Raw genomic sequence first — 16887 nt, 5'->3', positions numbered from 1 at the left:
CAAGAATGTTTTTCTGACTTGACCATTTGCATATCAAGGATTCGTTTAATTCCAGATATGGATCGAAATTAAAATATTAAATCAAATTGGTTAAATACTCTTGATAAGCCTTTGTGGTTAAACTTGTAATTTCCGTTATTAACCTTCACGGGTGCAAAGAAGAAGGATGCAAGTTTGGAATGCTAATGGCCAAGTCAGAAAAACATTCTTGAGAAGTTTTAAGTCGAATAAAATGTTGGTTCACCTGGAGATAATAACTTGGCCGTATTTTAGATCTCACTTCTTTTTACGGCCAAACAACTTGGCATATTTTTACAGAGATGTTTTTGGTGAGATTTCACTCCTTTTTGTACGTGCATGTTCTTGTAGATTTATAGAAGTAGGATTATGAAGTGAAATAAACATTTGTACTTTTAGATTTTTATTTGTTCTTTCCAAGAGTTTTACTTGGCTTTGCCTTTTTCAACTTTTTTGCATTCAACTTTCTTTTTTTTTTCTCAGGCTGTGATAATTGTTAACCGTATTTCTATTCGAAGAACACAATATTGTGGCAAGTAACACTTTTAATCAACAGAATAGATTTAAGAAAAACTAAATGAATCAAAACACGCTTAGAACCATTTCAGTCGAAATGAAAAGGAAATGAGTAAAAAATTTAATTACTAAAACATTATGTAAAAAACATAAATTTTGCAATAATACGAAAGAGTCATATTAGTTAAAAATATTAATATTAAAAGACGAAAAAATTAAATTATAATGTCCTATTACGAGGGGATATAAATTATAAAACCCCCATTTCAGGGGCTAACAGGGGAAAATTCCCGCTTTTGGGACTTTTTCCTTTCTTTGTATGCTAAGTCCTACTTGTATGCCAAATTTTATCATTCCCGCAACACCGGAAGTGCCCTAGAGGTTTAGATGATGACTCTAATTTTAAACCCCCATTTCAGGGGCTAAAAGGGGGAAACTCTCGCTTTTGGGACTTTTCCCTTTGCTTGTATGCTTAGTGGTACAAGTATGCCAAATTTCATCATTCTAGCACCACCGGAAATGCCCTAGAGGTTTAGATGATGACTCTAATTTTAAACCGCCATTTCAGGGGCTAAAAGGGGGAAACTCCCGCTTTTGGGACTTTTTCCTTTGCTTGTATGCTTAGTGGTACAAGTATGCCAAATTTCATCATTCTAGCACCACCGGAAATGCCCTAGAGGTTTAGATGATGACTCTAATTTTAAACCGCCATTTCAGGGGCTAAAAGGGGGAAACTCCCGCTTTTGGGACTTTTTCCTTTGCTTGTATGCTTAGTGGTACAAGTATGCCAAATTTCCTCATTCTAGCACCACCGGAAATGCCCTAGAGGTTTAGATGATGACTCTAATTTTAAACCGCCATTTCAGGGGCTAAAAGGGGGAAACTCCCGCTTTTGGGACTTTTTCCTTTGTTTGTATGCTTAGTGGTACAAGTATGCCAAATTTCATCATTCTAGCACCACCGGAAATGCCCTAGAGGTTTAGATGATGACTCTAATTTTAAACCGCCATTTCAGGGGCTAAAAGGGGGAAACTCCCGCTTTTGGGACTTTTTCCTTTGTTTGTATGCTTAGTGGTACAAGTATGCCAAATTTCATCATTCTAGCACCACCGGAAATGCCCTAGAGGTTTAGATGATGACTCTAATTTTAAACCGCCATTTCAGGGGCTAAAAGGGGGAAACTCCCGCTTTTGGGACTTTTTCCTTTGCTTGTATGCTTAGTGGTACAAGTATGCCAAATTTCCTCATTCTAGCACCACCGGAAATGCCCTAGAGGTTTAGATGATGACTCTAATTTTAAACCGCCATTTCAGGGGCTAAAAGGGGGAAACTCCCGCTTTTGGGACTTTTTCCTTTGTTTGTATGCTTAGTGGTACAAGTATGCCAAATTTCATCATTCTAGCACCACCGGAAATGCCCTAGAGGTTTAGATGATGACTCTAATTTTAAACCGCCATTTCAGGGGCTAAAAGGGGGAAACTCCCGCTTTTGGGACTTTTTCCTTTGTTTGTATGCTTAGTGGTACAAGTATGCCAAATTTCATCATTCTAGCACCACCGGAAATGCCCTAGAGGTTTAGATGATGACTCTAATTTTAAACCGCCATTTCAGGGGCTAAAAGGGGGAAACTCCCGCTTTTGGGACTTTTCCCTTTGCTTGTATGCTTAGTGGTACAAGTATGCCAAATTTCCTCATTCTAGCACCACCGGAAATGCCCTAGAGGTTTAGATGATGACTCTAATTTTAAACCGCCATTTCAGGGGCTAAAAGGGGGAAACTCCCGCTTTTGGGACTTTTTCCTTTGTTTGTATGCTTAGTGGTACAAGTATGCCAAATTTCATCATTCTAGCACCACCGGAAATGCCCTAGAGGTTTAGATGATGACTCTAATTTTAAACCCCCATTTCAGGGGCTAAAAGGGGGAAACTCCCGCTTTTGGGACTTTTCCCTTTGCTTGTATGCTTAGTGGTACAAGTATGCCAAATTTCATCATTCTAGCACCACCGGAAATGCCCTAGAGGTTTAGATGATGACTCTAATTTTAAACCCCCATTTCAGGGGCTAAAAGGGGGAAACTCCCGCTTTTGGGACTTTTCCCTTTGCTTGTATGCTTAGTGGTACAAGTATGCCAAATTTCATCATTCTAGCACCACCGGAAATGCCCTAGAGGTTTTGATGATGTGTCAGTCAGTCAGTCAGTCAGTCAGTCAGTCTCATAATGTGTCATTTTCACATAGGATTATCACAGAAACCAAATGAGTTAGAAAGCTGGAAGTTGGAGGACTTCCTAGGATTAACACTGTGCCCTTGAGGTGCAAATATGAGTGGTGTACTATTCCCCAGTACCGAGTTAAGAGGGGGTCAAAATGAGGCTGAAATGTTTCGGGTAAAGGATTGCTGGTAGTGCACGACAACTTGGCGGGTGCACTGCCGTGCACCCAGATTTGATCCATTTTATTTGGGGTACAACTTAATAAACCCCGTATTAACTAAGTATCACCGATGTGTATAGCTAAGGTGCCTCCACATCAATTAATTTGAAATGTGGAATGTAAAAGTAATACGTGACGTTAAAAACAGTATACCCAAACACCCCTGTCTATTGACCATTTCGACGGAAAAGGGGGGTAGGGAACCCTTAATGTCGTGTCATACATGGGGGTTGATCACCGTCTCTGTGCAAAGATCCCACAGCGCAGGTGCCGAAAAGCGAGATGGAAGGCAGAGTCTCACGCCTGTTATTTTCCCTGTTATTTCCATGGAAATTTTTCTACGTTTCAAATGGTTGCTCTGGTAGTTGGCTCGCTGAGGGAAATCCTAGGTGAAATCGGGTTTTCTGTGGTAAATTTGGGCCATAAGCTTATAAGATATGTTCCATAAGTGTGCCGCTGGTTACTGAGAGCTAGTCGTGGAGTGACGCAGGTGGAACGTCATAGATTATCGTGAAGCGACGCCTGGTGAGGCATTGCCAAAGGCTTACAGGGAGCCAGTTAAAAAATGAAATTCCTTATAGGAAAAATTGTATTTTGTGTTCTGTTTTATAAGACGAAAAATTTTATTTTATAAGATAATATAGGACTAAAATATCTCCTATACGTATACACGATTATAGAACTATTTTTCGCTTAAACTATGTAATAAATGTTTGAAAACTGTAACAAATTAAATTTTATTTTGAAATGATGAACTTATATCTCAAATGGAACCTATAGTATCACTTTTATGATTATCCGACAATCAGATGAGTTATTAAAAATATAAATAAATAGGAACTTTATAACTTTTAAGTCCCTATGAAATAAAGCCATATTGCGCGCTTTTAACTTATACACTGAATTTATCTAAAGTCGGTTCTGGGATTATTTAGTTAAAAGAATTAGTCTATTTTTAAAGTAAAACATGAACAAAAAAAAAAAGAAATTTATTTCGGCTAAAGATTCTTAGCTCCTCTCGCTACAAAGTTTCTTTCTTTCTTTACACAGTGGTTCCATACAAAAAAGAGGGGCTTAAGAGAGGCAAGCTAAGACTGTGAATTCCCGAGAAATTTTCCATTTCATTCTCTATTGAAGAGTCGTTGCCCAGATAAACCTAGGGGCGCTGAAAAAGGGAAAACATCTCGGGAATGGTTTTTTACTTCGACATGAAGTTATCAAATACACTTAAAAGGAAGTTATCAAAGGAAATTTTCAAAAACACACACTTAATTTCTATGGTGAAATTTAAATTAAATCTTAATTTACCACACCCTAAAAACAAAGCCTGGATTTTAGTAGGTTTTTATTTTATGGAAAATGCGGGTCAATAATAGAACTCTGAAAATGTTTTTGCTAAATTTTCTACTAAACAATATAATTATGTTGGATAATTGGACTCAGTCAGAAATATAGGGTTTTATAGGAGATCTTATGAAATTATAGGTTAATACATATAGGTTAGGTCCAAAAACATTTGTTTTATAAATACGGAGATGGACTGCAAAGCCGCGTATAGTCAATTGTCGCGTCGTCGTCGAACTAGTTTTCACTAAATTTTTAGCATTATGAATCATAGGAAGTGTCAGACTTGAAGAATATATCTTATACACTTATTGTGACGTCCCAATATTTAAATCAAAGGAATCCATTTCAAAGCAAAAATCGTTTATGAAATTGAGATATTCGAGGGGTCAGACAGTTGCTAAAACCTCGTAAATTTTGGTCGAAAAAAATCTTTAAATATGATCGATGGAGAATTAACAATGAAATCATAAAATCCCTCTATGTTGCTTTAAAATCCAAAATCTTTCTCAAATTTCAAAAACCCGTACATAAAAACCCCACACGTTCTAGCCCTCGGAGAAATAAATTACATACAATTTCGACTAATGATAGTAAAAATTATAGGCTACTAGCCATTTAATGAAAATAGTTTATAGCATTAGCTCTTTAAAATCTAAAAATTACCCGTGGGTTTCTCAGGAAACGTCCCATATAGCTAAGTTTCGCTTAGTGAGGGGTTTTCCATGATGTTACCATTTTAAAGAAACTTTCTTCCATTTCCAAAGGGGTAAATCAGAACTCAAGATTTGTCCTTTAAAGGGAGGGTGAAGAGGAAAATCGATTGATTTTTAATATATTATTCAGCTAATTGTAAGACCTAAAACATTCAGGAAATATCTCCCAGCGGTTTTAAAAATTAAAATAGATTCTGATTTCACTGATAAATTAAACGCAACGCCTCCAACAAGATCGTGAAACGCCTTGGGCTTTTGACGGTTCTGAGGGTTTCTTCGGGAACCGGGGGTTAGCTTATAGTAAATTCCCCCTTGAGAAGTCTGCATATACTAAAGTTTATTACTAAGGCTGGCTACTAATTTTAACCAGGTTTGGGAGAGCTAATGCGTATAAATTGAACCGACTGAAAATTCCAATTTATTGTCGCTAATTTAACTAAGTTTAATTTTGGTTGAAGGTAATTTCTTTAAAGTTGAAATTCTAAGAATATTGTTGAAGTGAGACGAAACGAGTGTTTACACTGCAAACCAGTTGTGAATGTAGCTATGAGTATATATAGGGTAAACAGCTGAAGCGTAGACAATTGGGCCTTTACAAACACATAAAGGTTATATATCTCCAAAATTTATACACTTCATTTCCTGTTCTTTTCCCCATTGACTGATTTCCATGTGTCCAAGATTTATCCTTATTGGTTGTAAAATGTCGTCTGCTTTACTATATATTCTCAATGCTTGGAATGCTGCTTTAATAATTCGTAAATTTTTACTCCAAAAATAAAAAGAGAAATAATTCCATATCTAGGTAAATAAGTTTGTAGTAGTAGACCTCTTGACTCGGAGAGGTAATATTTTGGTTTTTCCAACTTGTTTTATATTACTTCACATTTCCCCACTCGGTCTATAACCCACTCTACTTGTTATCAGTGTTCGTCTACGTACACAACACGTGACGGGTTTAGGAAAAAAATTAAATCACGTGACCCACGCCGAGGGGGCGTAGTCGTATAAGTGAATATTCAGTATCACAATTTGCCAAAAGTCAAAGGAACAACACAACAGTACAACACTGGACTGGTTCAAAGTCGTCTGTCTGCTGTCTGCTTGTTTTTGTTAGAAACCCCGAGAAGATCGGTAAAGTTTCAAACTCCGTTTATTTTTTGGAATTCTGGACGTTCTTCAACATTTGAAAGTTCTCCGAGAAAGGTAATTTTTATAATTTTCGGTATTTTCAACCTGAATCTTAGTTATTTACCTTGTAACATATAGCTTTAGGCGTAAGTGGTTCTATGACATGGCATTATTGGCATATAACTTGAAGCCTTGGTAAAATTTAGTGTATTAATATGTTATTCAGGGGGCTATGATTAAGTTAACCGTGTTTTTTCCCCGCTTATTTTGAGTTAACGCGCGCTTAAATACTGCGGAAGAAAACTCGCGTCGAATGTCTAATAGCGTTTTCCTTTGGGTCCTCGCGGAGCGCTCCCAAGGAGCAATAAAAATGGTAGTAGTAGTTTCCAGCTTCGTTAAAGACTGTTTTTGAAGAATAGGATCTCCTAGTTTTATTCCTCCATGGGAGCGCTCCGCGAGGACACAAAGGAAAACGCCATGAGTCTGAAGAAGTGGGAAAATTTAAAATAGAGTCTATCTTGAACCAAAATGAAAAGCTAATGAAATAGGAATGAAACGAGAGACGAAGAAGTTAATGAATGCGATAAAAGCTTAAACTTATAGCTGTCTAATGAAAGATGAAGATCAGAGCTTTAAATAGGGTTGATAGGGCAGCTTGTTGGACAATTAGGTCTCGGAAGATGGTCCCATTATTAGAAATAAAGCCTTTTTTTTGACAATGAATAATCATTTTAATAATTTTGCCAAATTGGGTTTAGTTTAATAAAGACGACACTAGGCCATTAAAGTCCCAAGGTTTTATTAGAAAGTACTTAACCATGTAGTCAGTACGCCAAAAGTACTAATTAATTTTAATTTTATTTTTTCAGACTACGATCTCGACTGCTAGTTACTCAACAAAACGTTGAAATAGAGTCAAGTACACGTATACAATGTTTGGTAAAGAATTATTGACTGCTGCTAATGAGGGGAAAATAGATGAGGTCGTCCGGTTGTTAAACCGCGGTGCCAATATCAACTATGCTGGTCCGTTTCGCCAAACCGCATTACACTTCGCTTGTAATGGAAGCCATTTTGATCTGGCACTGCTGCTTATTGAGAAAGGTGCCAATGTTAATCTGGCTGATGCGTTTGGGACAACACCCTTAATGATGGCTTGCGAAAGGAATCTACTCGATGTGGTCAAGTCTCTTTTGAATAAAGGTGCCGATATCGACGACGTTGATAAAGATGGAAACACGGCATTACAATTGGCTTGCTATCATGGAAGATCCGATGCGCCATTGCTGCTTATTGAAAAAGGTGCCAATGTTAATCTGGCTGATGCAGATGGGACAACACCCTTTTTAAAATGATTTTATCTTATATTTCTTTTAATTTAACGTATTTTAAAATGATTTTATCTTATATTTCTTTTAATTTAACGTATTTTAAAATGATTTTATCTTATATTTCTTTTAATTTAACGTATTTTAAAATGATTTTATCTTATATTTCTTTTAATTTAACGTATTTTAAAATGATTTTATCCTTTATTTCTTTTAATTTAATCTGGCTGATGAAGATGGACAAACACCCTTAATGAGAGCTTGCAAAAGTAATCTTGTCGATGTGGTCGAGTCTCTTTTTAAAATGATTTTATCCTACATTTCTTTTAATTTAACGTATTTTAAAATTATTTTATCCTACATTTCTTTTAATTTAACGTATTTTAAAATGATTTTATCCTATATTTCTTTTAATTTAATCTGGCTGATGTAGATGGGACAACACCCTTAATGAGAGGTTGCAAAAGTAATCTTGTCGATGTGGTCGAGTCTCTTTTTAAAATGATTTTATCCTACATTTCTTTTAATTTAACGTAATTTAAAATGATTTTATCCTACATTTCTTTTAATTTAACGTATTTTAAAATGATTAATCCTATTTTCGACTTTAAATTTACCATTTTGCTATTAGCTTTTGTTATTATATTTTTCTATTCCTCTGTTTGTTATCCTATATTTCTTTTAATTTAACCTATTTTAAGATGATTAATCCTATTTTCGACTTTAAATTTACCATTTTCTTTTTACAATAAAACTTTTGCAAATAATTATTTCAAAATAAATAAATAATAAAATGCTTATACTGTACACAATATTTCGTATGTCTGCGTTTTGGTAGGAAACTGCTGCGTTTTGGTAGGAAACTACTACTCTGTCTTCAAATAGCTCAGCCACCGTGTATTATCAACTTTTCTACATCTAAGAAATTCGACTACAAACAACCCTTGTGGTCATCCCATAGATTCGCCTGTAATTTGATTCTCGTGTGGTCAGGTAATTTGACCACTAAAGCAAACTTACCTCGCGTATACACTTCACACCTGAGCGAGCAAAACATATCAATATAATGGTGGCGGTCTAACATAACCGCGTCTAATGAACCGAATCGAGGCGCATCTCTTTACTTCATCCCAATCTATAACGAAATCGGAGCTAATCTTACGAAAAGTTAGGAACAACGCTAGATAGAGTAATAACTATGGGAAACTTTCGGTTATTATCGTAGCGGACGTAGCCCCTCTGAAGTTGACCGCCATGTTATAATTGAGATTACGTTAGGCTTAACTAGTTCTCGCTTAATTAATCACCGAAATCTAAATTTAAATCTTCGTTCAATCGAATAGTTTAAATATTGACATAGCACGTGTCTTAAGCGCGCGCTTTTGTTGAGACTCAATTTGGCGCGAAAACATTTTAAACAAAAAAAAAACAAAATTCCCGCAATTTCTGCACGAGCTCGTGCGCGCGGTTCTTTTGGTGTCGAAATTTCTCTTGAATGTTTGTTCAATAATCTATAGAAGTAGGTACAAACTGTACAAGCCGCTTCCAGCTGTCGCGAGCTGCTAACATTGTTTTAAGACTCGAGCGCATTTTATCACGTGACCTTTTTTTAACGTCTAAATGCTACAGAATTTCCCGCCAATTTCGCATCGCAAAAACTTTGTTACGTAAATAAAAAGACGTCTATGTCTATTTCTATTTCTAGAATTTAAATTTCAAGCCAATTCGAAACTTAAAAAGGGTTATTTCTTATGTTATTTATTTTATATAAGGCAAATGTTAGAGCTTGTTAGTAGAAGAAGAAAAGAACCCAACTGCAGGGCCCCCAGAGGTCCTATAGTTCCTATAAAATCCTATATTTTTAAAACTGTCCTATAAAATCCTATAATTTTGGCTAAAATCGCTAAAAATCCTATAAAATCCTATAATTTTGAAATTTGGGCGAATTTTAAGCAGCTTATCGGTTGAACCAGGACTCGGGTCTAAAAAATATCATAAAATGGGAATGGCTTCCCTAATATTGTAGCTTAACTAGTTAAACATAGCTCGGTATATTATGGTTCTGATAAACTGAATGTTCAGTGTGCACCACAATGGTGAGTTTTGCGTGTGGGCAGCCAATAGGAAGTCTATTGGTTTTTATTTGTTAGATCAAAAAAAGGAGGGAGATAGTTTTTTGCAGTACTGCTTCTTCTTCTTCTTCTTCTTCTTCTTCTTCTTCAAAAAAAAAAACTAATATTTTACTGTCCTATATAAGCCTATAATTCTGGAAACCCTTTTTGTCGTAGCCCCAAGTTTTTAGTATGGTTGGATGGGGGGCAAATAGAATATTCCCTTCTGGTACTATAACATACTCAAAGGGCATCCCCGTATCTCTAGTAGAACCAGAGTTATGAGCCTCGAAAATTGGAGGGTATGTTTTTGAACATTTTGCTTAATTGTTCGGCCCATGTTTGCAGTACTGGTTCTTTAAAAAAATAAAAATTAATATTTTGGTGTCCTATATAATCTTATAATTCTGGAAAACTGTCCTATATAATCCTATATTTTCATGAAAAAAATCCTATAATTCCTATAAATATTTTCGGAATTCGGCTGGGGGCCCTGCAACTGTTTATAATATTAAAAATAAAATTTTTTCCACACGGCCTACCATCATTAAATTTGAATTTGATTTTATTCCAAAAGTTTATTTTTCAAAAGAACAACGTGGTTTCTTTAAATTTTAAATATGTTTATAATTCGCTAGACTACCGGTTTCATTAAGCCTTTGCCGGCTTAATCCTGGAAAGTTTCTCGAATCCCGAGTTGAAAATTATATTGAAAATTATCCACCAGACTTAAGATTTATATATAGACATTGTTTTCTCGAGTCTTAAAGGTGTCAATTAATGCGATTTAATATTGTTGTTTAATGAATCATTTCCGGGCCTTAGCAAAATGTTGAAAAGGTGACATTCGGGTGGTTCGAATTAATTTTGGTATTTAAAAAATTTTATTTCATTTTATTTATTTTTTAATATTTTAATTTAGTTATAAAATTAACAGATCTTGATTAATTAAACTAAATATATTCTGCTTGCGGAATATACTGTTTTTATTTCGGGTGTTTTGGAGAGAAGCTCATTTGTTATTTAAATCCTGGGGGTAAATCCTTAATTTTAAATACGTGTACTTGGTATAACACACTCTAGGAGATGAATCTGAAATTTTAATAATTTACCCGATCAATTTTTAAGGGTATCCGCTTTTAATTTAATATTCTATTTCAACTGTTGGTAGGGGTTCTTAGAGCTTGGAAATTTCATTATGTATAATTGAAAAAACGTCAAATTGCAATTATTTATAATTTCAATAAGACATAATTGCAATTACTTCTAATTTCAATAAGACCTAATTGCAATTACTTATAATTTCAATAACACCAAACACCTAATTGCAATTACTTTTAATTTCAGTAAAGCCTAATTGCAATTACTTATAATTTCAATAACACCAAACACCTAATTGCAATTACTTTTAATTTCAGTAAAGCCTAATTGCAATTACTTATAATTTCAATAGCACCAAACACCTAATTGCAATTACTTTTAATTTCAGTAAAACCTAATTGCAATTACTTATAATTCCAATAACACCTAATTGCAATTACTCATAATTCCAATAACATCTAATTGCAATTACTCATAATTTCAATAACACCTAATTGCAGTTACTTATAATTTCAATAACACCAAACACCTAATTGCAATTACTTTTAATTTCAGTAAAGCCTAATTGCAATTACTTATACTCTTTGGTGAATTTTAAGGCACTTAATTTTACGTGTTAAGACTTATTAACATGCATTGTGACTTAGAATGTATTTAGAACAAAAAATAGAAAAAAATACACTAATACTGAAATATGGGATCATATTTGAAATATTTGAAGAAAAAGCAAAAATAATACCAAAGTATGGGAGACTCGTTGAAAAATGAAAATGTTATTGAAGTATCAAAATGTTATGTAAAAAATCAGGGATAGAAGGAGAGTTAGTGACTTAATATTTTGACTTGGTTTTAAACCACACAAAAAAAACACCTGATTTTAACATTGCGTTAATAAATTCGAAATACGAACATTTTAAAGGCCAACTTAGCGGGTTCTCTGTGCAAGGATTAGCCGACTAGAAAAGCCAATTTATGGGCGTTACAACTGTTAAAGGCCGACTTCCATCGAAAAGGGTTCTTACGAACTGAAAACCGTGCATCGAGAGTAACAATGGAGCGACCGTGCCGATTTTCGAATCCCCGTTGGACAAAATTTTGAAGGGTTCTTACGAACTGAAAACCTTTATACGGGGGTTCTTACGAACTGAAGATAAACAATAGATATTTTCCTTCAGAGGGTCGCAAAAATCGGGAATAAAATATTTAAGAGACTTTCTATTGTTTATCTTCAGTTCGTAAGAACCCCCGTATAAAGGTTTTCAGTTCGTAAGAACCCCTCAAAATTTTGCCCCAGTGGGGACTCGAAAATTGGCACGGTCGCTCTATTGTTAAGAATCGATGCACGGTCTTCAGTTCGTAAGAACGCTTTTCGGTGGAAGTCGGCCTTTAAGTAACAACTTTAGTCTTTGGCTACAACACCCGAGGTAGCTTTTGACAACTTGGCAGTTGGCACTCTTTGGTGAATTTTAAGGCACTTAATTTTACGTGTTAAGACTTATTAACATGCATTGTGACTTAGAATGTATTTAGAACAAAAAATAGAAAAAAATACACTAATAACAAAAAAAAATAGATGAAATCTTCTGTACTTCGTTTGCGTTGCTTGGAAACTTTCAATGGATCAGGAAAGGGCCAGGAAGTTTGGTGTTTCATTAACTCTTGCAGTTCGCCCAAGATTCCACGAGTCTTTTGATCACTGATGACCGAGGGTTTTCTTGATTTTCAGTCGAGTTACGAGTTTTCGATAAAGTTTCCATATTTTCGTGCAATTTCAACGAGTTTCGAATGGTCGAAGAGTTTCCAAGACTTTTTGACGAATTCACAGAAACATTTGAAGAGTTTCCATGACTTTTTGACGAATTCACAGAAACATTTGAAGAGTTTCCATGACTTTTTGACGAGATATCAGGAACGGGTGAAGACTTTCCATTACTTTTCGACGAGTTTCCATGATTACTTGACGAGAAATCAGGAACGGGTGAAGACTTTCCATTACTTTTCGACGAGTTTCCATGACTTCTTGACGAGAAATCAGGAACGTTTGAAGACTTTCCATTACTTTTCGACGAGTTTCCATTACGTTTCGACGAGCTTCCATTCGAACTCCGTGAATGCGATTCTTCCTTACGCGAATCATCTTTAGGCTCATAATCTCTATGACATCTCCACGAGTTTGAATCAGATCTTGTGGCTGATAAGGCAGATGATTTTGGTTCGCCCCAATTAGAGCTAGATCTACTAGTCTTAATTTTATCTCTACTATGGCTCATAACATCTGGTACATTTCTCAAAGTTTCAGAACTGTTTTCCAATGTGCCTTCTTCCTCCTCAGCAATAACATCTTCTAAACACGTGGGCATTGCGCCTTCAATTGCGGGAAAACGGGACAGTGATTTCATAGATCGATATTCCCATAAAACTACCTATAATTTCGGAGTCACCAATTTGCATAAAAATTAAGCATTCTTGATTTAAAAATAATTAATAGTTAAATCACCATTTTATCAATCCCAAAGGTGTAAATCGTGTAGTTGAAATAAGAAATACTTAATATAGCACCAGAATGCTTACACTGCTCAACAGCATCAAATTTACGCCAATATAATCTTCGGTCATTAATTATTTTAGCCAGGTATAAATCTCCACTATAGTTTATTAATTTATTATTAAGTTAATTATTCTAAATTAAATTGGATGATACGTAATCTGAGGGAAATCGGTGCGCGCTAACTGTGGCACAGTTCAAGTTGGGTGGGACACCAAAAAATGGCTGAGGAATATCGGACTCATTGGTAATTGGCTAAGAAGGGCTACAGACGAACCAATTACAATTGAGTGCGACTATTACTCCCCCATTTTTTGGAGTCCCACCCCACCTGAGCTGTGCCACAGTTAGCGCTCCGATTTCTCTCAGATTACGCATATTCCCGCCACAATACTCGGATCTAATAGCAATATTATTAAAATTACTTTGTAGATGAGAAAAAAAGGGATTGAAAGTCACATGGATGCCATATTGCTGTTACTGATTGGTCCATGAATTGAAATTCATCAAAAATCATGCATCTTTTTGATTGGATATTCCAAATTTTTATGACACCATTTTCAGTGGTCGAGCAAAGATCTAAAGTATCTGACCAATCCTTTTTCAATTGTTAAAAATCATTGTTTTAAATTAAAATTAACTTTCAGATTTTTAGTTAAGCTATAGAGAGTGGGTAATCTCTATCTAGAGAGTGGTAAAAGGGGTGGTAATCTCCCCTACTAAACGTCACTCCTATGTTTAGCCAATCAGGCGCATTCCCCCATTAGACTCCGTAAAATTCTCCGCCATTTTGACGGTAAGGTGAGGTGCCACCTTAAGCCACACCCCTTTGGCCTCTATTTTAAGGAAGGACGGAAAGGGAGGTAAGCACTGAACGTCAGGCCTTTGCTTAGGCTATGAGGCTAATTCCCTCATTAACTAGCGTAAAATAAGGGGAGTAACCACCTTAAGACACACCTCTTTGGCCTCTATTTTAAGGAAGGACGCAAAGGGAGGTAAGTAGTGAAAGTCAGGCCTCTGCTTAGCCAATCAGGCTCATTCCCTCATTAACCCGTGCAACAATTCGCCGCCATTTTGGCGGTAAGAGGAGGAGACAACTTAAGCCACACCCCTTTGACCGCTCCCGTCATTAAATCTGAACCAAATAAAACGTACCCTGTTAAAATTATCAGGAGACGGAATGTGAGGAGGCCAACTTAGTGAAACAATAGAACCATCAAGGTTCTCAGAAGGTAGAACAGTCCCTACATGCCCACCCCGATTGGTATGTACTATTTGCACCATACCATTATCGTGACTGAAATTAATCAACTAAGTTGTTCAAACTTAAAAATAACTAAGAAATTAGTTTCTTTATAATGAATTACCCTAATGCCACAAGATAGCGATGATAAGGGCTAGCAGAAAGCACTACAGGATGTCCTTTCAAGACATTATCAAATACTTCGTGAGTTTTTTCAGCTATTTTCCAAATTATTAAGATACCATCTTTGTCTAAAAGGTATAGTACATCGCTACATTTTTTTAATTGCCAATCTAGTGAAACGAGTTCCTGAAATGTTTAATGCATAAACTAAATACATGCACTGCAATTCTTTATTTTTTTGGGGGGGGGGGGAGAATTTAAACGTAATTAATTTAAATTTAAACACTTATCTAACCACTGTCATTAAAAACACTAATTTAAACTGCCAATCTAGGGAAACAATTTCCTTAAATGTTTAATGTATGAACTAAAAATGTGCACCTCATTTGGATTTTTTTCTATTTAAACTTAATTAATTTAAATTTAAACACTATTTTAACCACTGTCGTTAAATATAATAGCTAATTGAAACACAATTTTAACCATTGTTATGAAAAATATTAAATAAAACAGAAATTAACTGAAATCTTTAATGCAGACTTTTCGTCTAACGTTGCAATCAAAGTACCAAGCTTGACTAAATCTCAATTAAAATTTAAAAACTTACGGTTGTCCAGTTAAATATATAACGACATTTAAAACTGGTAAGATCACTTATATCCCAAATCAGCGCTGTCTTGTCTTTACTAGCAGTTGCTAGAACATGAGCAGCTTTCTTCCCATGACAAAATGATACTGCAGTAACTTCATCGGAATGATCCTCTTCAGCAGGGAGAATACGAAAAGCCGGTTTTCCTTCGTTCAAATCGATGAAAATAAACTTATTGCCGGCAGCATAGACCAATATACCGTTCGAATTAACGTCACTAATTTGCGACACATTTCCATAATCCATTGTACGTTTAGCCATAATTTAATCGAGGTGCATTAAACCGTTAAGCCTTGGTTACAATTCAGAACTCAACCACTCAGGAGTCAGGAGACTTAATAAGTAACTTAGGTATCGACTTCACTAAGTTTTAAGTCTAATTAAACTTAATCGGAAACAATTAGCTACCTGAAATCACGTCTCGTTCACTAACTTGTACTTTCACGTAAAGTTTGACGACTGTTTGACAAAAGAGAAAAGGAAAATGGCTTCCCTCATCACTTCCAGTTTGAGTTAGTGAGTTACATCATAGCCCACTCGATCACGCGCGTCACGACGCAAGCTACTCGATCACGCGCGCGGCGCGTCACGACGACGCAAGCTGCTCGCGCTATAGAAGCCCGTTCCACGGCCAAGATCCAACCAAACACTTCATGGGCAACTAAATTGGCTTCTCAATTCTTCTTAACATAAATATTGCCAAGGCTTAGCAATAAATTAAATAAAACTGACCTCTCTCTATATGCAGACCATGGATTAACTAACGCTAGGGATTGTTCACTAACTGGGTTTCCCATGTAATTCTATCGCCAACTACATGTTCCGAATTATTCCTTGATTCCCCTCTTCATTCCCCCAATTTATTGGACCAAAACGGATGTAGATATAGCGCCATCTCTCGGCAAAATAAATCGTTTTGCCCAATTTAGGCAGTATTTCAGTATTTCAATTTTGACGTCATAGACCACGTGATATTTGGTCCAATTTTCTTATAACTTCCTGTTAGGGATAGTAGCTGCTGCTAGGGGGCGTTTGGAACATGCATGCGTTATCTTTTTGGGGGAACGAACTATCCCTAGGTTAGTTAATCCATGTGCAGACATAGTTATTATAATTTCTTACGATTTAATAGAATACTCTAATGATGAACGATATTATGAAATTAAAATTTTCATTTTTAGGCCATAACTCGCTTCGAAATTTGAAAGAAAGAGTCCATTTGAGATTTTTGAGTAGGTTTTTCTTTTTTTACAAGCAAGGCTGCTAAAAATGGAAAATTTATCTGGTCAAAAAGGTTTCTTTGCTTTGACACCGAAATGCACCCGAAAATATCCATGAGCCATTTGTAATATGGAAATTTTATAGTTCGTTCGGTGCAACTAAACATTTTAAAAACCTGGCAGCACTGCAGTTTGGGCTCTCTTTTCTATTTTGAAACGATTTTATTGGAGGAAACTGCCGAACACTCTACCAATAAGAAACGTTTACATAATTTAAATTGTATCGGTAACCAGTCTTGGAAATAGCACAGGTCCACAGGTCAAAAACCAGTTTATTAATTGCTCGGACCAGTTTTTTTATTCAAAATCCGGGGGTTACTGGTCCTTGGGACCAGTTTATTAATTGAGAA

The 16887-nt window shown here is 35.7% G+C and overlaps 2 protein-coding genes across 4 annotated transcripts; one reads left to right on the top strand and one right to left on the bottom strand.

Moving 5' to 3' along the window:
* The first annotated feature begins 5941 nt into the window (after positions 1 to 5941).
* On the top strand, positions 5942 to 7524 carry LOC149612726 (uncharacterized). 2 transcript variants are annotated; one of them, XM_089858269.1, is made up of 2 exons: positions 5942 to 6232; positions 7027 to 7524. In XM_089858269.1, the coding sequence occupies exon 2, from the start codon at positions 7090 to 7092 to the stop codon at positions 7510 to 7512; it is 423 nt and encodes a 140-aa protein (XP_089714395.1). In that variant the 5' UTR covers positions 5942 to 6232; positions 7027 to 7089; the 3' UTR covers positions 7513 to 7524. The 2 variants fall into 2 exon arrangements, with proteins under 2 accessions (XP_089714395.1, XP_089714396.1); XM_089858270.1 differs by lacking the exon at positions 5942 to 6232 and adding an exon at positions 6924 to 6952.
* Positions 7525 to 10143: 2619 nt separating this feature from the next.
* On the bottom strand, positions 10144 to 15872 carry LOC149612725 (uncharacterized). 2 transcript variants are annotated; one of them, XR_016376350.1, is made up of 7 exons: positions 15216 to 15872; positions 14610 to 14794; positions 14398 to 14539; positions 13668 to 13840; positions 13195 to 13342; positions 12287 to 13120; positions 10144 to 10688 (listed from the first exon to the last, which is right to left on the bottom strand). XR_016376350.1 is itself a non-coding variant. In XM_089858224.1 (6 exons), the coding sequence occupies exons 1-6, from the start codon at positions 15516 to 15518 to the stop codon at positions 12350 to 12352; spliced, it is 1722 nt and encodes a 573-aa protein (XP_089714350.1). In that variant the 5' UTR covers positions 15519 to 15871; the 3' UTR covers positions 11833 to 12349. The 2 variants fall into 2 exon arrangements, 1 of the variants encoding a protein (XP_089714350.1); XM_089858224.1 differs by lacking the exon at positions 10144 to 10688 and having other exon boundaries at positions 11833 to 13120; positions 15216 to 15871.
* Positions 15873 to 16887: the final 1015 nt, after the last annotated feature.

Source organism: Phalangium opilio, unplaced genomic scaffold, assembly GCF_054372755.1.
Source record: "Phalangium opilio isolate 3A_F unplaced genomic scaffold, DU_Popi_V2 ptg000232l_1, whole genome shotgun sequence".
Classification (NCBI taxonomy): Eukaryota; Metazoa; Arthropoda; class Arachnida; order Opiliones; family Phalangiidae; genus Phalangium; species Phalangium opilio.
The sequence above is the reverse complement of the archived record's forward strand: the minus strand, read 5'-3'. Positions and strand labels throughout refer to the sequence as shown.

Coding starts and splice junctions, on each gene's coding strand:
- LOC149612726 (XM_089858269.1), top strand. CDS start 7,090: ATGTTTGGTAAAGAATTATTGACTGCTGCTAATGAGGGGAAAATAGAT.
- LOC149612725 (XM_089858224.1), bottom strand. CDS start 15,518: ATGGCTAAACGTACAATGGATTATGGAAATGTGTCGCAAATTAGTGAC. Junction 14,540..14,609: donor CGCTATCTTGTGGCATTAGG/GTAATTCATTAT, acceptor GATTAATTTCAG/TCACGATAATGGTATGGTGC. Junction 13,121..13,194: donor CCTTTGGGATTGATAAAATG/GTGATTTAACTA, acceptor CCGAAATTATAG/GTAGTTTTATGGGAATATCG.